We start from the raw sequence: 25,977 nt of genomic DNA, 5'->3' as shown, positions 1-25,977 counted from the left end.
ATGGAAATAAATATATTTTCTTTATTTTATAATTTTTCCGTAACTAAGGGGGTGATAAACGAGAGGTTCATTTATAATTTGTTTTATTTTGATCTCTGTGATACAGTCTATCACAATGACCAAAATGAACCAATAGGAAAAATCTTCCTATTGTTTCCGGGTGCCAGTCGGCAGATCTCGGTGGGTGCACAGCGCATGCGCCCGACATTTTCTTACCGGAAGAAAGCGCCAGCGGCCATGAGGGGAAGCTGGAGGATCCAGGGACACCGGGAGACACTGGTAAGTATCGGGGGGTATGGGGGACCCTATTTCTCTGTACTCTGATTTGCGATCAAATCGGAGGACAGAGAAATTAAATGGTAAATCACGCTTTTTTTTGCGGTCGCTGTTATACAGTTAATAATGGCGATCGCAAACCGGGGATCGGTAAAAAATGACCTGAATCATATTTTCTGGGGTCTCGGCTACCCCCGGCAGCCGAGACCCTGGAGAAAATCCGACTCTGGGGACGCTATACACTTTTTACACAGCGGCGTTAATTAACGGCACTGTGGTTTAAGTACCCTTAACTACAGCCGTTAAAAGGCGTATCAGCGGTCGTTAAGGCGTTAATCCTAGTGGTTGAGAACCCTTTAACAGTTCTTCAGAGAAGAACCTTTTTTTAACCCCTTTCTGCCAGCTGATGGAATAGTACGTCAGCTGGCAGAACCCCCGCTTTGAGGTGGGCTCCGGTGGTGAGCCCACCTCAAAGCCGTGACATGTCAGCTGTTTTGTACAGCTGACATGTGCGCACAATGAGCACGAGCGGAATTGCGATCCGCCCGCGCCCATTAACTAGTTAAATGCCGCTGTTAAACATTGACAGTGGCATTTAACTAGCGCTCCCGGCCGCGCGGCCGGTAGTGCTCGCACTGCTGACTCCCGTCACATCTACGAAGCATGACAAAATTACGTTTTTTTGGTTGCCGCAACATTGCATTAAAATGCAATAACGGGCGATCAAAATAACATATCTGCACCAAAATGGTATCATCAAAAACGCCAGCTCGGCACGCAAAAAATAAGCCCTCACCCGACCCCAGATCACGAAAATTGTAGATTCTACGGGTATCGGAAAATGGCGCAATTTTTTTTTTTTATAGCAAACTTTGGAATTTTTTTACCACTTAGATAAAAGAGAACCTAGACATGTTTGGTGTCTATGAACTCGTAATGACCTGGAGAATCATAATGGCAGGTTAGTTTTAGCATTTAGTGAACCTAGCAAAAAGCCAAACAAAAAACAAGTGTGAGATTGCACTTTTTTGCAATTTCACTGCACTTGGAATTTTTTTCCCGTTTTCTAGTACAGGATATGCTAAAACCAATGATGTCGTTGAAAAGTGCAACTTGTCCCGCAAAAAGCAAGCCCTCACATGGCCATATTGACGGAAAACTAAAAAAGTTATGGCTCTGGGAAGGAGGGGAGCAAAAAACGAGAACGAAAAAACGAAAAAAGCACCAGGGATGAAGGGGTTAAAAATCGACCTCCCTAAACCCTGTAATGTCCAGATAGACACCCGTTGCAGAAATAATTACTTACAGTGGCACTAGCACTAGACTGAGAATGTACTCGCTTGCTGCACTGTTGCTTTGACTCATCATCGCTAGAACTAGGCTTACTGGCGTATGGGGCCGGTTCAGTTGAAATCTATTGCCATGCGGTAGACTTTCTGCACAGCAATAGTTAACAGCCGCCAGCCAATCACAAGCCTGCAGTTGACGTCGGTGCATACAACGCCTTCGTATGACATCACTGTCATGCCCTGGAACATCTGTGCCTCAGATGGATGAAGGAGAGGACGCTGCAGGACAACGGCCAGGAAGGAGAAACTTTTCAATTTTTTTGTGTTACTTTATTTATAATGTCACACTATAGGGGCATGATAGAAGGTTATATGGGGCAGAATGGAGATGACATGAGGGCAGGAAGGAAACACATGGAGCCAGGAATGAGACACAAGGGGCCGGGAATTAGACACAAGGGGCCAGGAATGAGATATGAGGGGTCCAAAATGGAGTACATATGGGAGCAGGATCTGGAATGTTATTACTATAGGGGATATTTAAGGGATATTACTACTGCTGTGATGTATTTTATTTTTGAGGTTACTATTTGCAGTGGGGGGTCCTGTTACTGTGCAGGGTGACACAGTCGCTTTCTTTTCATCTTCTGGTGTAATGTAGAAGTGTGGGGAACATTGAGGAATACACTCTAGATATTGTCACGCTCATGCCCTGACTGGTGGGCGTGAGCTCGGGGGGTTTGTGACCCCACTGTGCCACAAACCAGACTACCGTGGAAGGGGCGTGACTATGACAGCTGCCTGGGTTTTCACTGGAGCCTCTGATGGCGAGGTCAGGCTTGTGCAGCAGGCAGCTGCCAGGTGCAACTCCAGGGTGATGTCTGGCTGTGGCTGCTGATCCCACTTGGGAGACAGGAACACCAGGATTAGTGCGGGCATCAGGCAGGACTGGCAGAAGAGCACGGCTGAAACTCAGATGAGTAGGCTGGCACGGCTGAGACACAGGGCTGGCAGAGACACGGCAGAGAACACTGGGCTGGCAGGCATGGCAGAGAACACAGGGCTGGCAGAGAACACAGGGCTGGTTGATGTGGTGTATGAAGGAACAGGTAGGGACCTGTTCACACAGGAGATGCAGGAAAGGAAACAAGCAGAAATTAATGAGGTATGAAGGAAAGGTTGGGACCTGTTCACACAGGAGATGCAGGTACGGAAACAAGCCAGAAGGAAAGGAGAATGAAGGAACAGGTTGGGACCTGTTCACACAGGAAGAGAACCGCAAGGCTGCCGATAGGAGCAGTAGAGCAGCAAGATATAGTGCAGCATTAAAAGCTAAGCAGAGCAGAACCACAAGGAATATGTACAGGAGCTGCAGCAAGAGATTACTGCAGCAGCAGAAGCTAAGCAGAGCGGAGCCACAAGGAATGTGGAGAGGAGCTGCAGCAAGAGGTTTCTGTAAATGGAACAAGACAAGAAACAGGGACAACGACACAGGGACCAGGATATTCTGCCTCCTGGAGGGCGGACAGCAAGATCAAGGCAATAACACAGAGAAGAGCCTCCAGAGAGGGAGTAACTCAGAGCAAAGCCTGGCAAACTCAGAAGCAAAACACAAACTGAGCTAACACATTGCACAGGCCCACTTGGGTCCATTATACTATATGGAAGGATATGGGGTGCAATATGGTATATAGAGGACTATGAAGTGCATTATACTATACAGAGGACTATGGGGAGTGCATTATAATATATGGAGGACTATGGGGAGTGCATTATACTGTTTGGAGGACTAGGCGGTGCATAGAAATATGGAGAGTGCATTATACTGTATGGATGACTGTGGGGTGCATTATACTACATGGAGGACTATGGGGAGTGCAATATAATATATGTAGTACTATGAGGACCAGTATATTAGATGGAGGGATATGGGGTGCATTATGCTATATGGAGGACTATGGGTGTACTATATTATACAGAGGACTAGGGGGAGTGCATTATGCCATATGGAGGACAATTGGGTACATTATTCTATATGGGATACTATAGGAAGTATGTTACACTATATGGAGGACTTAGGGGCGAATTATACTATATGGAGGACTATGGGGGTGTATTATATTATACGGAAGGCTATAGGGGGTGCATTATACTACATTGAGAACTATGGTTTGCACTATGCTTTATGGAGAACAATGGGCAGTGCTTTATACTGTATGGATTACTATAAGGTGCATTATACTATATTGAGTACTATGGGGTCCATTATACTATATGGAGGGATATGATTTGCATTATGCTATATGGAGGACTATGGGGTGCATTATACTATGCAGAGTACTATGGGGAGTGCATTGTACTCTATGGAGGATTATGGGGAGTGTGTTATAATATACAGAGATCAATGTGGTGCTTTATTCTATATGTAGGGCTACCGTGTGCATTATGCCATGTGGAGGCCTATGAGGAGTGCATTATACTATATAGAGGGCTAGGGATGCATTATACTATATGGAGGACTATGTGGTCCATTATATTATATTGAGGACTGTGGGGAGTGCATTATACTATGCGGAGGATTATGGGGATGCATTGTACTGTATAGAGGACTATGGGGAGTGCATTATTATTATTATTATTATTATTATTATTATTATACATTACTACGCACTCCACACTTTCAGTTTTGTTGCAAGTTGCATCTCTCACATGACCTTGACTGAAACCATTCAGCCCCCATTATGGTTAAGCTATATTAGTTTCCATGACCATTCTTGGTCTGACATTTAAAATATAGGATGTCAGGGATGATATTTTCAATTGTAATGTGTAAATTATTCACAAACATTGAATAATTCTACATATAACTTTGAAATTGTGCTCCCTGGTAAGCCTCACCCCTAATACACAATAGTTGTTTTTACTTTTGCTGGGTTTTTTTGTGGAGAAGGTAAAAATTGTAGTAGAAGTGGTCATCAGTAGTGTTGAGCATTCCGATACCGCAAGTATCGGGTATCGGCCGATACTTGCGGTATCGGAATTCCGATACCGGTATTCCGATACTTGCCGCGTATCGGATACCGGAATCGGAAGTTCCCAGATTCAAAATGCACAAATTCATCCAATGAGAATGATTCCAAGTGTGGGCACATCCTGTTCAGCATGGAGGGCATGAAACTACTGGCATGGCTGTGATTGGCTGCTGAAATGATGTCATGATGCAGTTTAAAAGTCGCTGGCGCCATTTTGCGATCACTCTGCTGTGAATTCAGTTAGTGACAGGACGCTGTTTGCTGACTGAGGGCCAGTTTAGAGATAGCGATTTGCTTCATGTGCTTTCCAAAGGCTAATTTAGCAACCGCTGTGTTCACCTACTATTCACCTTGCTTTTGCCTTGTAGCGCTGTTTTCACAGCGATCTGCAAGGTCTGTGTGTGTGTGTGTGTGTGAGTGCAGCCCACTCTCTAGTCTGAGTGCAGCCACATAGGCCATCCATAGCTGATTGTATTCAGTTCAGGGAGGGTGGTTCATTGCCTCATACTGTTCTTTTTTTTTTTTTTTTTCCAAGTAGTGTAGTCTGCTGCTAATTTTTTCAAAAAAATTCTATTAGTGTCTTTCCACCCGTCTCCAGCTAATTTGTGGAAAAACACTACATAGGATAACGTAGAGGAAGGTTTTTGGGCCTTGCAGCGCCGTTTACGGCTGTCTGCACGGTCTCCGTGTGACTGCAGCTCGCCCTGTAGTCTGTGAGCAGCCATAGCCTGGTTGTCTCCAGCTCAGGGTTCTTCACTGCGTCATACCGCCAAATCAATTTTCATTTTGTTTTAAGTAGTGCAGGCTGCTGCACATTTTTTCAAAAATTTCCTATTAGTGTCTTTCCACCCGTCTCCAGCTAATTTGTGGAAAAACACTACATAGGATAACGTAGAGGAGGGTTTTTGGGCCTTGCAGCGCCGTTTACGGCTGTCTGCACGGTCTCCGTGTGACTGCAGCTCGCCCTGCAGTCTGTGAGCAGCCATAGCCTGGTTGTCTCCAGCTCAGGGTTCTTCACTGCGTCATACCGCCAAATCAATTTTCATTTTGTTTTAAGTAGTGCAGGCTGCTGCACATTTTTTCAAAAAATTCCTATTAGTGTCTTTCCACCCGTCTCCAGCTAACTTGTGGAAAAACACTACATAGGATAACGTAGAGGAGGGTTTTTGGGCCTTGCAGCGCCGTTTACGTCTGTCTGCACGGTCTCCGTGTGACTGCAGCTCTATCTGTTGTCAGTTCAGCCCCAAAAAAATAAATAAATAATAAAGTTCACCAAACACACCAGTGACACCACTTAACATTTGTGTAGGCCACATTAGCTCATATTAAAGTCTAGTCCACACTTTAGAAAATTAGTGTTTCTTATACCTGTTAGGAGGAGTTGTTCAGGAATAAGCACACAAATCCATTAGTACTTTTCTGCTTATCTTTATCAGTCAACCAAGATGAAGAAGGCAGTGAGTAAGGCACGTGGGCGTGGGCGCGGAGCAGGGAGGGGACGTGGGGATTCTGTGCCTGCTGCGGGCACCGGTGACTCATCAGCACCCACTTTCACAAGGGAACAGTCATTCATGCGCAGCTTTGTCGCAGAGCGCCGTACACCGCTGCTGCGTGAAGAACAAATTGAAGCCGTTGTCGGATGGATGGCAGCTAATGCATCAACTTCAATTAGTGCCACATCCTCTCAGACACAGAGCACTGGAGAGCAGCCATCTGTCTCTTCACCACCTGCCAAATTGCCCAGGCAGACAGAGAGCCCAGGACAGGAGCCGTCTCTACTTCTGTTCTCTGAATCTCTTGGCTTGGAAACAGGGGGCTAGCCAAGCAGCATTGGAGAAATGGAAGAAGAGGCAGGGTGCAGTGATGCCCAACAGCTTTTTCTCTCTTCCTCTGAAGAGGCGGGTGGGCCAGTGGCTCCGTTCACCACATCGCAGGCCGCATCAGCTGATGATGACACTCAGGTGCCACTTACTGGTGCGTGCTCTGCTGCTGAGACTACCCAGGAGGAGCAGTTGGGGGCAGAGGGTAGTGTAGATGATGAGGTCCTTGACCCATCTTGGCGTGAGGGACAGGAAGGTGGTGGGAGCAGCTCTGAGGAAGAGATTCCCCGTACGGCCCAAAGAGGGAGAGGGAGGGGGAAGACTGCGGATCCTGCAGCCTCCGCTTTGGCACCCGTTAGGAGCATGTCTCTTCCAAAAGCCAAAAAGGGCGCTCCCAAGACTTGCAGTGCCTGGTCCTTTTTTGACACAGTTGCAGATGACATTTGCTATGTCAAATGCAAGGTGTGTCATCACAAAGTAAAAAGAGGGAAAAATGTCAGCAACCTCAATACCTCCAACATGTGGAAACATGTGCGCACCAGGCACCCGGCGGAGTTAGAAAAACACACTGAAGAGCTAGGCCAACCAACAGCGGCAGCTACCACCTCTTCAGCTCGTGTTGCCTCTTCCTCCAGCTCACACGCAGCTGGTTCGGCTTCCTCCCAGGATCGCCGTGGAAGAACCTCTGGCCCTGTTGTCCAGAGACCTGCTGTAATTCCACCCGCAGCACCACTTTCCCAGTCATCCACACACTCCCAGCCCAGTCTACAGCCATCGGTAGTACAGGCATGGGAGAAAAGGCGGCCTTTCTCGTCAAACCACCCACGAGCACAGGCTCTGACTGCAGGCATTGCCAAACTTCTGTCACTGGAAATGCTGTCATTCAGGCTGGTGGAGACTGACAGCTTCCGTGACTTGATGTCATTGGCAGTCCCACAGTACAATGTGCCAAGCCGCTTTTACTTCAGCAGGCAAGCCGTCCCTGCCCTGCACAAGTATGTGGAGGGACACATAAAACACGCGCTACTGAACGCCGTCAGTAGCAAGGTCCATCTCACCACCGATGCATGGACCAGTCAACATGGACAGGGGCGATACCTTTCCCTCACTGCCCATTGGGTTAATGTCGTTGAGCCGGGTACAGACCGTGCGAGTGGCGCAGGACGTGTCCTGCCCACTCCAAGGATTGCAGGAATCCATTCTGTACGCATTGACTCCTCCTCCTACACCAGTTCCTCAGAATCATCGCTGCAGGAGCCGTCACAGTCCACCTCCACATGGACCCGTGATGAACGTGTACCTGTTACGACCGACATGAGCACAGCCGTGGCCAAACGTCAACAGGCCGTCTTGAAATTAATTTATTTGGGGAATCGAAGCCACACAGCGCAGGAGCTCTGGAATGCCATCAAGCAGGAGAGCGATGTGTGGTTTGTGCCAGTGAATCTCCAGCCAGGCATGGTAGTGTGTGATAATGGCCGAAATCTGGTGGCAGCTCTGGGCCTCGGCAACCTCACTCACATCCCATGTCTGGCACATGTGCTCAATTTGGTCGTGCAGAGTTTTCTGAGGGACTATCCGGATCTTGATGCACTGCTGCACAAGGTCCGCCTAGAGTGTGCTCACTTGCGGCGTTCCAGCACGGCAAAAGCGCGCATTGCGGCTCTGCAGCGCCGACACCGCCTGCCGGAACATCGCATCATATGTGACCTACCTACCAGGTGGAATTCCACGTTACATATGTTGGAGCGGTTGTGTGAGCAGCAGCAAGCTGTAATGGAGTACCAGCTGCTTCAGGCGCAAAGAAGTCGCAGTCAGCGCCGTACAGACTTCACAACCACAGAGTGGGCCACTATGAATGACGTCTGCCAGGTTTTGCGTCCCTTTGATTATTCCACGCGGATGGCGAGTGCAGATGATGCACTAGTCAGCATGACTGTCCCCCTTATCTGCCTGCTTGAAAAATCACTGCAAGCGCTAAGGGATGATGTTGTGGAAGAGGTGGAGGATGAGGATTCAGCATTTCCATCATCTTCTGGACAGTCAGCGCCACGTGGTTCCTCACAAACGCGTAGGCAGGGGACAGTTTGTGAGGAGGATGAGGAGGAGTCAATGGAGGAGGAAGACATCCGTCCAGAGGAGGGAGTTACACAATTGTCCAGTACTCAGTGTGTACAGCGAGGGTGGGGTGATGACGAGCGGGCAGAGATCACGCCTCCAGCAGGGGACAGCGTTTCTTGGGCAGATGGCAGTCTGCAGCACATGGTGGATTACATGCTGCAGTGCCTGAGAAACGACCGCCGCATCGCCCACATTCTCAACATGTCTGATTATTGGGTGTTCACCCTCCTCGATCCTCGCTACCGGGACAACGTAGAAAGCCTCATCACACCGTTGAACCGGGAGCGAAAAATGCGGGAGTACCAAGACACACTGGTGAATTCCATCATCTTCTCCATTCCAACTGAGAGAAGTGCTGCTAGTGCATTCCAAAGCAGCTCAGTGCGTCCAGGCAGTGGTGGAGGCTCTGCACAAAGAGGGAGCAGAAGCAGTGCCTCTGCCCAAGGCAAGACCAGTATGGCCCAACTGTGGCACAGTTTTCTGTGCCCGCCACAAAAGTCTACACCATCACAGACGGCTCCAGTCAGCAGGAGGCAACGGTTCCGTCAGATGGTGACAGACTACATGTCTTGCCCTCTTGCTGTACTCCCAGACGGCTCTTCCCCTTTCAAGTTTTGGGTCTCAAAGCTGGATACATGGCCAGAGCTAAGCCAGTATGCATTGGAGGTGCTGTCTTGCCCTGCGGCCAGTGTATTATCGGAACGTGTCTTTAGTGCTGCAGGTGGTGTACTAACTGACCGTCGCATGCGACTATCCTCCGATAACGTTGACCGGCTTACTTTCCTGAAAATGAACAAGGCCTGGATCTCGCAGGAATTTGCCACTCCTCTTCCTGATTAAATAATTAGGTGACTGTCTACAGTATCCAGGTCTCCTGTTGTGTTCATCTTTCTACCACCTGAACTTAAATTCCTGGGCTCCAACACCGCCAGTTGAGGCTCAGAAGTGCCGTCTGCAAAGTCAAAACATACGACCCAGTGTTATTGGGTTTCAGTAACGTCAGCTGATCCCCAGCTGTGTAGCCGGCAATGTGTCCTGCGACCGCCACGCTGACACAACAACTGAAATGTAAGGGAACCTGTCCCCCCCCCCCAAGGCGTTTGTTACTGAAAGAGCCACCTTGTACAGCAGTAATGCTGCACAAGGAAAAGGTAGCTATTTTTGTTTAGCTCCTTGCACACGCAGAACTTAACACTTATAAAATGTGTCCACTGATACCGTAAAACCGTCCCGGAGGTGGGACTTTCCTTCGTAATATGACGCAGCACAGCCGTCATTCCTACCCCCTTGGCGCCGTGCCCCGGCTCCTCAGCGTTGTTTGATTCCGTCCCGGAGCCTGCGCTGTTATGTTATCCCTTGGCCAGGCACACTTAGCGCTGCCCGTCTTCCGACATCATTTGGTGTCAGGATGGCTGCGCCTGTGCGGCCGCGCTGGCCGAGAGCCCGCCTCGCAGTGTCTTCTGATTTCATCCCACTGGGGGCCTGAGATCCATGGACATGCGCAGTGCATATCTGAACCTCCACCTCTCACTCATCTCCCTACGGCTTCTTCAGACTGTGCGGTGTCAGCTGGTCCCTAATAGCATGCCACGGCCGTGACACCTCACAGTCTTAAGAAGCCGTAGGGAGGGGAGTGAGAGGCGAGGATATGCACTGCGCATGGCCATGGATCCCAGGCCCGCGGTGGGATTACATTAGACGACACTGCGAGGCGGGCTCTCGGCCAGCGCGGCCACACAGGCGCAGCCAGCCTGACACCAAATGATGTCAGAAGATGGGCAGCGCTAAGTGTGCCTGGCCAAGGGATAACATAACAGCGCAGGCTCCGGGACGGAATCAAACAACGCTGAGGAGCCGGGGAACGGCGCCAAGGGGGTAGGAATGATGGCTGTGCTGCGTCATATTACGAAGGAAAGTCCCACCTCCGGGACGGTCTCACGGTATCAGGGGACACATTTTATAAGTGTTTAGTTCTGTGTTTGCAAGGAGCATCATGAAAAGAGCCACCTTTTCCTTTTGCATCTTTTTTGCTGCACAAGCTGGCTCTTTCAGCTACAAACGCCTTGGGGGGGGGTTAAAGGTTCCCTTTCGACTTTCTCCAATCAGGCTTCACATTGTGTTCCTCTGCTTCTCCTCCTGTCCCTGGGCTCCAACACCGCTAGTTGTTGCCTGGTAGTGCTGTACGCACAGTCCCAACAGTCCCTCCTCTGTTATTGGGGTTCAGTAACGTCAGCTGTTCCCCTGCTGTGTGTGTGGCAATCCCTCCTACCTCCTCCACCTCCACCTCCCCCTCCTGTCCCTGGGCTCCAACACCGCTAGTTGTTGCCTGGTAGTGCTGTACGCACAGTCCCAACAGTCCCTCCTCTGTTATTGGGGTTCAGTAACGTCAGCTGTTCCCCTGCTGTGTGTGTGGCAATCCCTCCTACCTCCTCCACCTCCACCTCCCCCTCCTGTCCCTGGGCTCCAACACCGCTAGTTGTTGCCTGGTAGTGCTGTACGCACAGTCCCAACAGTCCCTCCTCTGTTATTGGGGTTCAGTAACGTCAGCTGTTCCCCTGCTGTGTGTGTGGCAATCCCTCCTACCTCCTCCACCTCCACCTCCCCCTCCTGTCCCTGGGCTCCAACACCGCTAGTTGTTGCCTGGTAGTGCTGTACGCACAGTCCCAACAGTCCCTCCTCTGTTATTGGGGTTCAGTAACGTCAGCTGTTCCCCTGCTGTGTGTGTGGCAATCCCTCCTACCTCCTCCACCTCCACCTCCCCCTCCTGTCCCTGGGCTCCAACACCGCTAGTTGTTGCCTGGTAGTGCTGTACGCACAGTCCCAACAGTCCCTCCTCTGTTATTGGGGTTCAGTAACGTCAGCTGTTCCCCTGCTGTGTGTGTGGCAATCCCTCCTACCTCCTCCACCTCCACCTCCCCCTCCTGTCCCTGGGCTCCAACACCGCTAGTTGTTGCCTGGTAGTGCTGTACGCACAGTCCCAACAGTCCCTCCTCTGTTATTGGGGTTCAGAAACGTCAGCTGTTCCCCTGCTGTGTGTGTGGCAATCCCTCCTACCTCCTCCTACCTCCTCCACCTCCACCTCCCCCTCCTGTCCCTGGGCTCCAACACCGCTAGTTGCCGTCCAGAAGTGCCATCCGCACAGAGCCAAACACCTTGCCAATGTGTTAGTGGGGTTCAGCACCGCCAGCTGTTCCCCTGCTGTGTATACGGCAACGTGTACTGCGACCGCCACGCAGGCACAACAAGTTAAATTTAAGGGAACCTGCCCCCCCCCCCCCCCAGGCGTTTGTTACTGAAGGAGCCACCTTGTGCAGCAGTAATGATGCAAAGGGAAAAAGTGCCTCTTTTCGTGGTGCTCCTTGCACATGCTGAACCTAACACTTATGAAAAGTGTCCCCTCCTACCGTGATACCGTCCGGTTGGTGGAACTTTCCTTTGTGATGTGACGCAGCACAGCCATCATTCTTACCCCCTTGGCGCCGTGCGCCGCCTCCTCAGCGTTGTTTGAATCAGTCCCGGAGCCTGCGCTGTTAGGTTAGCCCTTGGCCATGCACACATTTTGCGCTGCCCGTCTTCTGACATCATTTGGTGTCAGGCTGGCTGCGCCTGTGCGGCCGCGCTGGCCGAGATCCCGCCTCGTACTGTCTTCTGATTTAATCCCACTGGGGGCCTGAGATCCATGGACATGCGCAGTGCATATCCTCGCCTCTCACTCCCCTCCCTACGGCTTCTTCAGACTGTGCGGTGTCACAGCCACGCAGGCACAAGAACTGAAATTGAAGGGAACCTGTCCCCCCTCCCCCAAAGGTTACCTTTGAAATTGGTTCAATTAGGCTTCGGCCTACACTCTGCTCCCCCTGCAGAGCCTGGGCTCCAACACCGCCAGTTGGGGCCCGGTACTGCTAGCTGCACAGAGAAAAACACCAGCCAATGTGTCAGTGGGGTTCAGCACCGCCAGCTGTTCCCCTGCTGTGCAGCCGGCAACGTGTCCTGCAACAGCCACGCAGGCACAACAGGCCCAATGCTGCCGCCAGTGCAGGCTTCGGCCTACACTCTGCTCCATCTCCTCCTCCTGCTGACCCTGGGCTCTAACACCGCCAGTTGGGGCCCGGTACTGCTAGCTGCACAGAGAAAAACACCAGCCAATGTGTCAGTGGGGTTCAGCACCGCCAGCTGTTCCCCTGCTGTGTAGCCGGCATCGTGTCCTGCAAAAGCCACGCAGACACAAGAACTGAAATTGAAGGGAACCTGTCCCCCCTCCCCCAGGCGTTTGTACGTTTTACAGCCACCTTGTACAGCGGTAATGCTGCATGTGTGCAAGGTGGCTCATAAACGTATTCTCCTCGCACATGTGGAACTGAAAACACGTCTAAAATGTGTCCTCTGTGTGACCATTTAACCGTCCCGGTGGTGTGACTTTCCTTTGTAATGACACGCTGCAACCCCCTTGGTAGCGCTGCCCGTCTTCTGGCATCATTGTTTGGCTGCCTGCGCCTCTGCGGCCGCCCTGACCCACACAACGCCCCTCGGTGTCTTATTTATTGGGACTGCGAGGGTGTGATTGATGGGCATGAGCAGTGCATCAGTTCGCCTGTCCCTCATCTCCTTCCGCCTTCTTCAGACTGTGCGGCTTCATGGCCGTGGCATGCGATAAGGGATCAGCTGACGCCGCACAGTCTGAAGCGGGTGTAAGGACCCGAGTGTGAGAGGCGAACATATGTGCTGCGCCAGGCCATGAATCCCAGACCCGCAGTGTTTTAACAATGTTAAGACACTGCGGGGCTGGGATTCATGGTCATCGCGAACCGCACCGGCCGACATTAAATGATGTCAGAAGATGGGCAGCGCTAACAGCGCTAGGCCAGGGGATAACACGACAGCGCAGACTCCTGTACAGCAAATAACAACGCTCAGGAGGCTGCACCCAGCACCAAGGTGGGATTCTTGACATCTGTGCTGCGTCTCATTACGAAGGGAACTCGCGCCTCCAACACAGTTTGACTGTATAAAGGGCTAAATGTTATACGTGTTTCATTCAGCGTGTGCAAGGAGAAAAATTAAAAGAGCAACCTTTGACTTGTGCAGCACTACTGCTGCATAAGCTGTGGCTCTTCTACTTTGTAACACCTGAGGGGGGGTTAAAGTTTACCTTTGAAATTGGTTCAATTAGGCTTCGGCCTACACTCTGCTCCCCCTGCAGAGCCCGGGCTCCAACACCGCCAGTTGGGGCCCGGTACTGCTAGCTGCACAGAGAAAAACACCAGCCAATGTGTCAGTGGGGTTCAGCACCGCCAGCTGTTCCCCTGCTGTGCAGCCGGCAACGTGTCCTGCAACAGCCACGCAGGCACAACAGACCCAAAGCTGCCGCCAGTGCAGGCTTCGGCCTACACTCTGCTCCATCTCCTCCTCCTGCTGACCCTGGGCTCTAACACCGCCAGTTGGGGCCCGGTACTGCTAGCTGCACAGAGAAAAACACCAGCCAATGTGTCAGTGGGGTTCAGCACCGCCAGCTGTTCCCCTGCTGTGTAGCCGGCATCGTGTCCTGCAAAAGCCACGCAGACACAAGAACTGAAATTGAAGGGAACCTGTCCCCCCTCCCCCAGGCGTTTGTACGTTTTACAGCCACCTTGTACAGCGGTAATGCTGCATGTGTGCAAGGTGGCTCATAATCGTATTCTCCTCGCACATGTGGAACTGAAAACACGTCTAAAATGTGTCCTCTGTGTGACCATTTAACCGTCCCGGTGGTGTGACTTTCCTTTGTAATGACACGCTGCAACCCCCTTGGTAGCGCTGCCCGTCTTCTGGCATCATTGTTTGGCTGCCTGCGCCTCTGCGGCCGCCCTGACCCACACAACGCCCCTCGGTGTCTTATTTATTGGGACTGCGAGGGTGTGATTGATGGGCATGAGCAGTGCATCAGTTCGCCTGTCCCTCATCTCCTTCCGCCTTCTTCAGACTGTGCGGCTTCATGGCCGTGGCATGCGATAAGGGATCAGCTGACGCCACACAGTCTGAAGCGGGTGTAAGGACCCGAGTGTGAGAGGCGAACATATGTGCTGCGCCAGGCCATGAATCCCAGACCCGCAGTGTTTTAACAATGTTAAGACACTGCGGGGCTGGGATTCATGGTCATCGCGAACCGCACCGGCCGACATTAAATGATGTCAGAAGATGGGCAGCGCTAACAGCGCTAGGCCAGGGGATAACACGACAGCGCAGACTCCTGTACAGCAAATAACAACGCTCAGGAGGCTGCACCCAGCACCAAGGTGGGATTCTTGACATCTGTGCTGCGTCTCATTACGAAGGGAACTCGCGCCTCCAACACAGTTTGACTGTATAAAGGGCTAAATGTTATACGTGTTTCATTCAGCGTGTGCAAGGAGAAAAATTAAAAGAGCAACCTTTGACTTGTGCAGCACTACTGCTGCATAAGCTGTGGCTCTTCTACTTTGTAACACCTGAGGGGGGGTTAAAGGTTACCTTTGAAATTGGTTCAATTAGGCTTCGGCCTACACTCTGCTCCCCCTGCAGAGCCCGGGCTCCAACACCGCCAGTTGGGGCCCGGTACTGCTAGCTGCACAGAGAAAAACACCAGCCAATGTGTCAGTGGGGTTCAGCACCGCCAGCTGTTCCCCTGCTGTGCAGCCGGCAACGTGTCCTGCAACAGCCACGCAGGCACAACAGACCCAAAGCTGCCGCCAGTGCAGGCTTCGGCCTACACTCTGCTCCATCTCCTCCTCCTGCAGACCCTGGGCTCTAACACCGCCAGTTGGGGCCCGGTACTGCTAGCTGCACAGAGAAAAACACCAGCCAATGTGTCAGTGGGGTTCAGCACCGCCAGCTGTTCCCCTGCTGTGTAGCCGGCATCGTGTCCTGCAAAAGCCACGCAGACACAAGAACTGAAATTGAAGGGAACCTGTCCCCCCTCCCCCAGGCGTTTGTACGTTTTACAGCCACCTTGTACAGCGGTAATGCTGCATGTGTGCAAGGTGGCTCATAAACGTATTCTCCTCGCACATGTGGAACTGAAAACACGTCTAAAATGTGTCCTCTGTGTGACCATTTAACCGTCCCGGTGGTGTGACTTTCCTTTGTAATGACACGCTGCAACCCCCTTGGTAGCGCTGCCCGTCTTCTGGCATCATTGTTTGGCTGCCTGCGCCTCTGCGGCCGCCCTGACCCACACAACGCCCCTCGGTGTCTTATTTATTGGGACTGCGAGGGTGTGATTGATGGGCATGAGCAGTGCATCAGTTCGCCTGTCCCTCATCTCCTTCCGCCTTCTTCAGACTGTGCGGCTTCATGGCCGTGGCATGCGATAAGGGATCAGCTGACGCCACACAGTCTGAAGCGGGTGTAAGGACCCGAGTGTGAGAGGCGAACATATGTGCTGCGCCAGGCCATGAATCCCAGACCCGCAGTGTTTTAACAATGTTAAGACACTGCGGGGCTGGGATTCATGGTCATCGCGAACCGCACCGGCCGACATTAAATGATGTCAGAAGATGGGCAGCGCTAACAGCGCTAGGCCAGGGGATAACACGACAGCGCAGACTCCTGTACAGCAAATAACAATGCTCAGGAGGCTGCACCCAGCACCAAGGTGGGATTCTTGACATCTGTGCTGCGTCTCATTACGAAGGGATCTCGCGCCTCCAACACAGTTTGACTGTATAAAGGGCTAAATGTTATACGTGTTTCATTCAGCGTGTGCAAGGAGAAAAATTAAAAGAGCAACCTTTGACTTGTGCAGCACTACTGCTGCATAAGCTGTGGCTCTTCTACTTTGTAACACCTGAGGGGGGGTTAAAGGTTACATTTGAAATTGGTTCAATTAGGCTTCGGCCTACACTCTGCTCCCCCTGCAGAGCCCGGGCTCCAACACCGCCAGTTGGGGCCCGGTACTGCTAGCTGCACAGAGAAAAACACCAGCCAATGTGTCAGTGGGGTTCAGCACCGCCAGCTGTTCCCCTGCTGTGCAGCCGGCAACGTGTCCTGCAACAGCCACGCAGGCACAACAGACCCAAAGCTGCCGCCAGTGCAGGCTTCGGCCTACACTCTGCTCCATCTCCTCCTCCTGCTGACCCTGGGCTCTAACACCGCCAGTTGGGGCTCTAGGAAGACAAGCTTGAATAGGTCCCCATCCTGGTTCCAGCACCGTCAGCTGGTTCCGGGCAGAGCCTTTGGCTTAGGTGCCTCCCTCTGGGTATCCGAGTTCCACCAACGTCAGGTGGTCCTTGGTAGTGCTTTCAGGCACGGGTACCTCCTGCTTAGTAACCGGGTTCCAGTAATGTCAGCTGGTCCTCGGTAGTTCCATTGGCTCTTGGACCTTCGGCTACCCATCCGGGTTCCAGCACCGTCAGCTGGTTCTCGGCAGTGTCTTTTGCTCTTGTACCTTCTGCTCCCCATCCTGGTTCCAGTACCGTCAGCTGGTTCCGGGCAGAGCCTTTGGCTTAGGTGCCTCCCTCTGGGTATCCGAGTTCCACCAACGTCAGGTGGTCCTTGGTAGTGCTTTCAGGCACGGGTACCTCCTGCTTAGTAACCGGGTTCCAGTAACGTCAGCTGGTCCTCGGTAGTTCCATTGGCTCTTGGACCTTCGGGTAGCCATCCGAGTTCCAGTTCCATCAGCTGTTTCTCGGCATTTTCTCAGCCTTCTTGTACCTTCTGCTACATTTCCAAGTTCAAGAGACTAAACACGATGACCCGGAAGACCACCCCTAAGATGACGACGACACCAGAGACGACAACCACTGTGATGACGATGACCCTGGAGACGATGACCCTGAAGACCATCCTGATGACGACGACCCCGGAGACGACAACCACCGTGATGACGACGACCCTGGAGACGATGACCCTGAAGACCACCCCGATGACGACGACCCCGGAGACGACGACCCTGGAGACGACGATGACCTGGAAGACCGAGAAGCAGAAGAACAAGAGGCTGCAGAACAAAGAGCAGAAGAACATTAAGCATAAGACTAAATATCAGAGCAAAAGATATTATCTAAATTATAAGCAGAAGAAGACTAAGCAGTGTATGGGGGTGAGTCCGTTCCTCCTCGTGGTGCCCCTGGATAAAGCCTGATGCTGCAGGCCAAACTGAACGCGGACAAATGTAACTGTTTTGTGACAGGCAGAACGGAAGGTGTAATCTTCAAACTTTTATAGATAACAACTACGGGAATGCCTGTCACAAATAAGAATATGATGAAGAAGTTGAATATGAAGAAGATAATAGTAAAATAAAAAGAATATGAACAATGTAACAAAAAAAATAATAGGTAGAAGATGAAGAAGAAGATGAATAAGGTGAAGAAGTTGATGTCAAAGAAGCTGATGATGAGGATAATGAAGAAGAAAGTGTGGGAGAAGTAAAAAAGAAGGTGAAGGGCGTGGAAGTAGTGAAACATCAATATCTGACAAAATAAAATAAAAAAAAATAACAGTCAAAATCTTTCTAACGCCGAACGTCATAAAAAAAAATAAAAATCCTGCTATTCTATTTGATTGGGCTAAACCTCTGTGCCTTTAATGTCTCCGCCACCTCCCCCAATACATCGTACATTATTCTTAGTTGTTTTCCTTCATGTAGAATGAACCTACAAGTTTATAAAGGGTTTATTTTAATTCCGATATTTTCGTCCCATTGACTTGCATTGGGATCGGGTATCGGTATCGGATTAGATCCGATACTTTGACGGTATCGGCCGATACTTTCCGATACCGATACTTTCCGATATCGGAAGGTATCGCTCAACACTAGTCATCAGAGGTTGGTACCTGACCAATCAAAGTGGGGAGGTGCTGCATTAGGGGTCCTGTTAACATAGTTTGCAACCCATTCCTTTTCTGTGGGGCACTATTGGCTTCATCCACCTAAGGAACCAAAATACCTTGTCCTGACCCTGATCATGATATTTATAAAAATACTGAAATGCAGGTCTGTATATGAGAAGAATCTAATCAAAAGCAACATCGATGTTTTAAAAATGTATTTATGCAATAAAGTTATTCATAATTTGCAATGATAAAAAAAGAAAGTCTGTAGATACAGTCATTTTCTGTAGAAAGGAGCAGATGATGATAAATCAGCTCCTTCGGGCCTTGGTTTGCACTTGTGCCGTTTTGGACATCCAGGTCTGGATCACACATGACAGAAAGGAGAAGAGCAGGAATGTGTGACATGTGATCTGTCTAGTTGGAGTTTTCCTGGATTCCTACAGCATTGCCATTAACCATATGGCCTTCTGTCTGACCATGGGCAGGAAGGTGAAGGAGCAGCCGCTTCCTTCCGTCTGTCCATGGCCAAGTAGGTGAAGGTGCAGCCGCTTCTTTCTGCATGTACATGGCCAAGTAGGTGAAGGAGCAGCAGCTTCCTTCTATCTGTACATGACCGAGAAGGAGCAGCCGCTGCCTTCTGTCTGTAAATATCCGGTAGATGAAGGAGCAGCCGCTGCCTTCTTGCTGTCCATATCTGGTAGTCTTCTCTTTACCACCACATTGTAGATGAGTCGTCCAGATGGTGACATAGCAAGTTTAGCTGAAAGAAGTCCTTCAATTTCAGCCTTTAATTACTTGCTATGTTGATCCAGAGGAAGGCGAAAAATAACCCTGAGGACTCGTTCTTGGATTTTCCTCATATCAAGGGAAAAAAATTCCTTCCTGACCCCAAATATGGCGATCGGAATAAATCCCTGGATGCTTGGTGCTCAAATCTACATGGATGTTATGTGGTGGAAGTACGGTAGGTTTGTCACAGTCCGGGAAATAAGAAAGTCCAGTTTAGTAGTCTCATTCGATTAATGTAAATCTCCATTCCTGGATGCTACTCGAATGGGGCTGAGTATTATAAGCCTAATACTCCTGCTGTAAGAAGAGAAATACATATGTCTGAGAATCAGCTCCTCGCATTCAGTATATACAGTATACTGGGGGGATATAACAATAAGGTGTATAGTGGGTAAGTGTGTTACTGGGTAGTGACAACATTCTGGATGTCTGTATGTGTTGTACTTACATAGTAATAAGGGAATGGTGGGTCAGATCTGCCGCACTCCACATCGCTCCAGTCTATGGAGTGGAAGAACGGGTGGGACCTCATGGATGATGTTATGGCCAATCGGGCAGATGAAGTTTTGCAAAGAAGCTAGAAAATGAAAGAGACCATTAGTCATTAGATTATGTATTATTACTGATAAGTTATTACACAATGTATATGGACTGTCCACGTCTTATCTTCTATCTCTTCTTGTAATCCCTCATCATCCTTATCCATCTGATGTTACTCACCCCATTTATGATAGCCATGGTATTATTGCACATCCCTGGTGGAAAGTAAGGGATGTGCTCACGCAGAGACTGGTGGTATTCATCCATTGTGCCTTTGCTGTAAAATGGCCAGTCCCCTACACTCATCATATAAAGGATGACGCCAAAGGAAAAGGAGTCTGCCAGATGGTTGTATCCTTCATCGTCCATTATCTGTGGGAACATGAGATTGGAGAGAAGCTGAGTATACTGGGAAGGGGAGTTACACACAGGGACTATGAGGAGCAGTCTGTGATTAGATATGAGCAGGATACATTGGGATCAGATTATCCCTCAATCCTACTATCGGCACCAATCACATAGAGATGTTCCTTACCTCGGGCGCTATGTAACCTAAAGTGCCAACAATGTACTCCACTAGATCACCCTCGGAAACATTCATGGCTGATAAGCCAAAGTCGCAGATTTTGATGTGTCCGGTGTCTTGGAGGAGGATGTTCCCTGGCTTCAGGTCACTGCAGGGAGAAGGAGCAGACACTGATTGTGAGGATAATTCATGAAAACAACTTTCTACAATAGATATGTAAGGAGACAACAGATAGTCACAGGTGGTAGATGTATGGAGGTGAAATGATTACCTATGTATGACGCCATGTTCATGCAGGAATTGGAGTCCGCACACCATCTCTGCCGCAAAGAGTCTATGGAGTAGAAAGTAAAGGATGGATTAGTGGCTACATACACAATCATACAGAGAACATGAGGAGTTCACACACGTGTCCTTTTCCCATCATTCTTTTCTCTTTTTGTCATCGTCCATTCCTCTAGGATTACAATGTGCGGGCAGCAGATTATTAATTCAGTATTTAAGACATTTACCTTATTGTCTTTGTGTTAAACAGCATAGAATCTTCCATGTGGTGAAACAGGTCTCCTCCGGCCATATAGTCCATGGCTATTGCATACTCCGTAGGTGTCTCCATAAACGCCCGCATGGACATTAGGTAGGGGCACCCAGCAGCCAGTCTCAGGACTTCCACCTCTGTAGATATTATATCTATTATATCCTCACAAGAACTCTTGTCCATGATCTTAATGGCCAGCAGTCCTTCACTGACCGGATCTGATGCCAAGCTGACCTGGAGAAAAATCACAACAGATCAGATCAAACTCCCATCTATTACTATGCAATATGTCACTAGTTTATCCCACGTATCACTCATTACATATGAACATTCTGTAATGAATAAGTACATCCCTCCTGCGTATCTGTGCAGGATACATTGAGAAACATGGACAAATATAAATTGACACTTACTTTTCCATAGTTTCCTTTTCCAAGATCTTTCCAGAACTCGAGACTGTTAAGGTCCATAGGTTGGTCTGTGTGGACCAGTTCTCTTTGTGCAGAAATCTGTACACTGGCATCTCCAAGGTCTTGTGCCGGCATGTCTGATGTGTGGTGGGACATCTTATCCATTCCATCTGCTGAGATGATACAAGATTTCTTAACCCCTTAGTGAACACAATGGAAATGGTTGACATGTTGTGCAGCAAATGTATGGAGCGGGCTCAGGAGCTGAGCATGCACCATGCCACGCATATGCCTACTGTATTACATAGCTGCTACCTGCCGATAACTGCAGCTACCAGAGCGTTCTCCGATAACTGCTATTTAACCATTTCAATGCTCACAGTGGTATTTAAATGAAGTCATTGCTGATTTGTGTACATCAGCACCCATTATTCCTCCCCCAGGACATGACTGCAGGGGGTCAATTGTTGGAAATGACTACCTGAGCCTGCTGAAAGCCCCATGTCTTTCATATTCCTCCTTCTGTTAAGATAAGCCTGGCTTATTTTCATATGAGAACGTTCATTTAGCTATATACAATTCTATCACAGCATATATTACAAGCGATCAGAAAATCACAGGTTCAAGTCCCCTAAGGAGACTGAAGAAAACAAATTAAAAAAAATAGCCTCCTCATTAATAACAATAAGAAAAATAAGAAAAATTTGCATATCTAGTATCACCCCATCCATATAAATCCAATATACAAAAATATAACTAATTAACCCAAACAGTAAACACTGAAGCGAGAAAAATAAAATTGAAACATCAGAACTGTGTTTTTTTGAGGGCGCTGTATCCACCTAAAAAATTGCAATAAAAAGATATGACAATGTCTGGTCTACCCAGGAAAGGTATCAATGAAAGCTACAACTTGACACAAAAAACAGGTCCTTACTCAGCTCCATCGAGCTATCAAAATCAAAAAGATACAATGCCTCGCAATATGGGGACACGTTCCAATTTTTTTAAATAAAATTCTTTAATTCCTTTCACCACTTAATTAAAAAACACCCGATGCATGTTCATTATTACCATAGTTATAACTGACGTCGAGAAACATTTTGGGAGGTCGTTTTTACCACTCAATGAACACAGTAAAAACAAAGCAAAAAAAAAACCAATGGCTGAATGACTTATTTTCCACAATTTTACCACATTTTGAAACTTTTCCCCATTTTCCAGAACATTGAAAAGTGTGGAAAACTACAGCCCTTTCCACTGAAAAACACAAATCCACATACGGCTAAATTGGCAGAAAAGTTAAGGGTATTCAAAGGAGGGAGGAAAAACAACCGAAGTTTACCCTGTCAAGAAGGGGTTAACTAATATAGCTCCAGAGCAAAAATTACAATTTTAAACAGAATTATGTAAATGAGAAGGAAATGTCTAATATTTGGGCTCTCATTTATCAAAACTGTCCAATAACAAAAACGTTCCTATTCCCGATAGCAACGTATCACAGCACAGATTCCATTTCTTAACATTCTATAGAACAATGAAAGCTGCATAGTGATTGGTTGCTATGGACAACAAGGACAGCTTTTCTGCACTTTTGATAATTGAGGCCAGTACATAATATTAGGAGTGTAATCCCCCTCACCCCAGTCTAATTATACTGAGCAGTTTCCATCTTACCTGGTTCCTCTTTATCCAGTAATGTGTTAGGTGGAGAATCAATCAGCTGTTTGTTCCCTGGGATGGAGATGTTTTCAACTGATGTCCTGGACCTCCGTATTGCACTATTCCCATTTATAATGGGATTGGCATAGATGAGACTACATTGTACAACCCAGTCTCTGCTGTTCCGAATGCTCTTCTGGGCTGCCACTCTTTGTAGGTTTTGTTTCTCCAGACTTTCAGATCTGGAGAATGTGACATGTCTTGGTGTTTCTTGGAGAACCTCTTCCAGCTCTATCTCTGCGCTGATGTTTCTCCGCTTATTGAGGATGGCATCTTTGCTTCTCCTCCGTATTTCAGGGACCAGATCTCCAATTTTTTTCAAAGAGATTATAATGGCCCTCTGAAGCTCAGCGGAGGCTACAGAGTGAGACTCCATGAGGTTCTCCATGTTCCTTTTCTTTGTAAGGATCTCATGTCTTTTGGTCTTCCTCATTTTCTCCACAGTTTGACGTTTGGTCGCCATTTCTGACGCACCAGTGTCCATGTTCGGTTGTATAGAGTCTTTTCGCCCAAAAGCGAACAATGGTACCTGCTCTTCATTTATTCCTCTCCTCTCTCTCAGAACCCGATCTCTTTGGGCTCTTCTTCGCTCTTTATCCATTTTAGAATAAAAACGTTTGCTTCGCTGATCACGAAAAACAAAAGGGGCTACCTCACCCTTGGGAGTCTGTAAGGCAGTGATTTCCCTTAGGCAGCAACACTGGAATATAGAATGTGATGATGTCATCACATCACTTGTGACATCGGTTTTATTCTGATGTCACCATGAGAGAGATGATAGAGATATATAGATAGATAGATGATAGCTACATGGTTACTAGATAGATTGCTAAACCTTAGCCCTGACTATTTAGAAATATGAAAGTCCTTCTTAGGCCGGAGACACACTGGTGCGAGAGACGGCCGAGTCTCGCTGGTTAAAAGCAAGCTGTGGCACCTGCACTCCGGAGCAGAGCGTGCGGCTCCATAGCAATACATGGAGCTGCACGCTCAGCTCCGGAATGCAGGTGCCACAGCTTGCTTTTAACCAGCGAGACTCGGCCGTCTCTCGCACCAGTGTGTCTCCGGCCTTAAGAGAATATCTGTGTACAGAAATTTTTTTGTTTGAAAACTTATTTTATTGAAGAATTCTTTGTAATAAACGTTACAAACATACAGCAATAAGATAAAAATCCAGATGCTGTTACAAACATCTGTAAATATCCATTTTAAACCAATGTTGCAGATATTGTATTGTACATTTAACAATAGGTAACTGCATTTACAGTAAAATGAATTAATATATAGGATATTGCACTCATCTGAAGTATTTTTGGGGACACCCTCTATTCCTATATACTATATTTTCATATGGTATTATGTCATTAACTAACTTTTTCCAATCAGTGATGGTGGGAGATCTCTCCCCAATCCATTTCAGTGCTATTGTCTTAGGAATATAGTCTCACAGAGAAATATTTTATTATAATGGAGCCATATTTCTTCAACTACAATACCAGGGACACAAAGTTCTGGAGCACAATCAATTGGAGCCCAATTATCTGTGATAATGTAAAGGTCTCTTCACTCCAATGTCTCCTTATCATCGCGCAATTTATTATTATTATTTATTTATATAGCACCATTAATTCCATGGTGCTGTACATGTGAAAAGGGGTTACATACAGGGTTATAGATATTGTTAACAGTAAAAAAAATTACAATGACAGACTGATACAGTTACAATTCCATGTAAGATGCCAGAAATGCACGCCCAGTTCCCCCACACCTGTGACAATCATCCAAAGATAATCCACCAAACTGATATAATTTATATGGGGTTAGTTAAGATTGGTGACAAATATATAATTTTATTAGATTATTATGTGCAGCTGGCGATACTATGGTATGAGCTTTTAAAGCGTCATTCTACTGTTCTTCAATTAGTGAAGGAATCAATTGATACCATTTGTCCTCAACAGGCAGTAGAGTACATGTAATTTTAGAGTTTAGCAGAAATATGTAGAGCGTGGATATCACAACCGTGGGACCCTGGGCGATGAGCACCCCTATCAATGGATATCTGGATATGTGCAGCCTGGGATGCAGAAAGTGGTGCGCTATTGCATGCCTCAATTCAAAATATCTATAAAAAGCTCAATAAGGAACATTATAACTTGAAAAGATTTGGTTAAATGATAATAAAATGTAGTTTTCAAACATTTGGTCTAGTGTTTCCAAAATATTGGATCTTGTAGGTTTTTAACCCCTTAGTAACGGAGCCAATTTGCAGCTTAACCCCTTCACCCCCAAGGGTGGTTTGCACGTTAATGACCGGGCCAATTTTTACAATTCTGACCACTGTCCCTTTATGAGGTTATAACTCTGGAACGCTTCAACGGATCTTGGCGATTCTGACAATGTTTTCTCGTGACTTATCGTACTTCATGATAGTGGTAAAATTTCTTCGATGTAAGTTGCGTTTATTTGTGAAAAAAACGAATATTTGGCGAAAATTTTGAAAATTTCGCAATTTTCCAACTTTTAATTTTTATGCCCTTAAATCACAGACATATGTCACGCAAAATACTTAATAAGTAACATTTACCACATGTCTACTTTACATCAGCACAATTTTGGAACCAAAATTTTTTTTTGTGACGGAGTTATAAGGGTTAAAAGTTGACCAGCAATTTCTCATTTTTACAACACCATTTTTTTTTAGGGACCACATCTCATTTGAAGTCATTTTGAGGGGTCTATATGATAGAAAATACCCAAGTGTGACACCATTCTAAAAACTGCACCCCTCAAGGTACTCAAAACCACTTTCAAGAAGTTTATTAACCCTTCAGGTGTTTCACAGGAATTTTTGGAATGTTTAAATAAAAATGAACATTTAACTTTTTTTCACACAAAATGTATTTCAGATCCAATTTGTTTTATTTTACCAAGGGTAACAGGAGAAAATAGACCCCAAAATTTGTTGTACAATTTGTCCTGAGTATGCTGATACCCCATATGTGGGGGTAATCCACTGTTTGGGCGCATGGCAGAGCTCGGAAGGAAAGGAGCGCCATTTGACTTTTCAATGCAAAATTGACTGGAATTGAGATGGGACGCCATGTTGCATTTGGAGAGCC

The 25,977-nt window shown here is 47.9% G+C and overlaps 1 protein-coding gene across 3 annotated transcripts; it reads right to left on the bottom strand.

The window, feature by feature from the left end:
* Positions 1 to 18,533: 18,533 nt before the first annotated feature.
* LOC143773632 (uncharacterized) lies at positions 18,534 to 23,524 on the bottom strand. 3 transcript variants are annotated; one of them, XM_077261029.1, is made up of 8 exons: positions 22,811 to 23,524; positions 21,137 to 21,306; positions 20,698 to 20,957; positions 20,457 to 20,519; positions 20,195 to 20,333; positions 19,840 to 20,031; positions 19,568 to 19,696; positions 18,534 to 19,416 (listed from the first exon to the last, which is right to left on the bottom strand). In XM_077261029.1, the coding sequence occupies exons 1-8, from the start codon at positions 23,454 to 23,456 to the stop codon at positions 19,405 to 19,407; spliced, it is 1,611 nt and encodes a 536-aa protein (XP_077117144.1). In that variant the 5' UTR covers positions 23,457 to 23,524; the 3' UTR covers positions 18,534 to 19,404. The 3 variants fall into 3 exon arrangements, with proteins under 3 accessions (XP_077117144.1, XP_077117145.1, XP_077117146.1); XM_077261030.1 differs by having other exon boundaries at positions 18,534 to 19,413; XM_077261031.1 differs by having other exon boundaries at positions 21,137 to 21,303.
* Positions 23,525 to 25,977: the final 2,453 nt, after the last annotated feature.

This window comes from Ranitomeya variabilis, chromosome 5 (genome assembly GCF_051348905.1).
Source record: "Ranitomeya variabilis isolate aRanVar5 chromosome 5, aRanVar5.hap1, whole genome shotgun sequence".
NCBI lineage: Eukaryota > Metazoa > Chordata > Amphibia > Anura > Dendrobatidae > Ranitomeya > Ranitomeya variabilis.
This window is presented reverse-complemented; position numbering and strand designations above follow the sequence as displayed.

Bases quoted from the DNA above. Each gene is read 5' to 3' on its own strand.
- LOC143773632 (XM_077261029.1), bottom strand. From the start codon at position 23,456: ATGGATAAAGAGCGAAGAAGAGCCCAAAGAGATCGGGTTCTGAGAGAG. The intron at 20,958-21,136 runs GTAAGTGTCAAT...ATTTTTCTCCAG, and splicing joins GAAAAGGAAACTATGGAAAA to GTCAGCTTGGCATCAGATCC. The intron at 19,697-19,839 runs GTGAGTAACATC...TTCATTTTCTAG, and splicing joins CCATGGCTATCATAAATGGG to CTTCTTTGCAAAACTTCATC.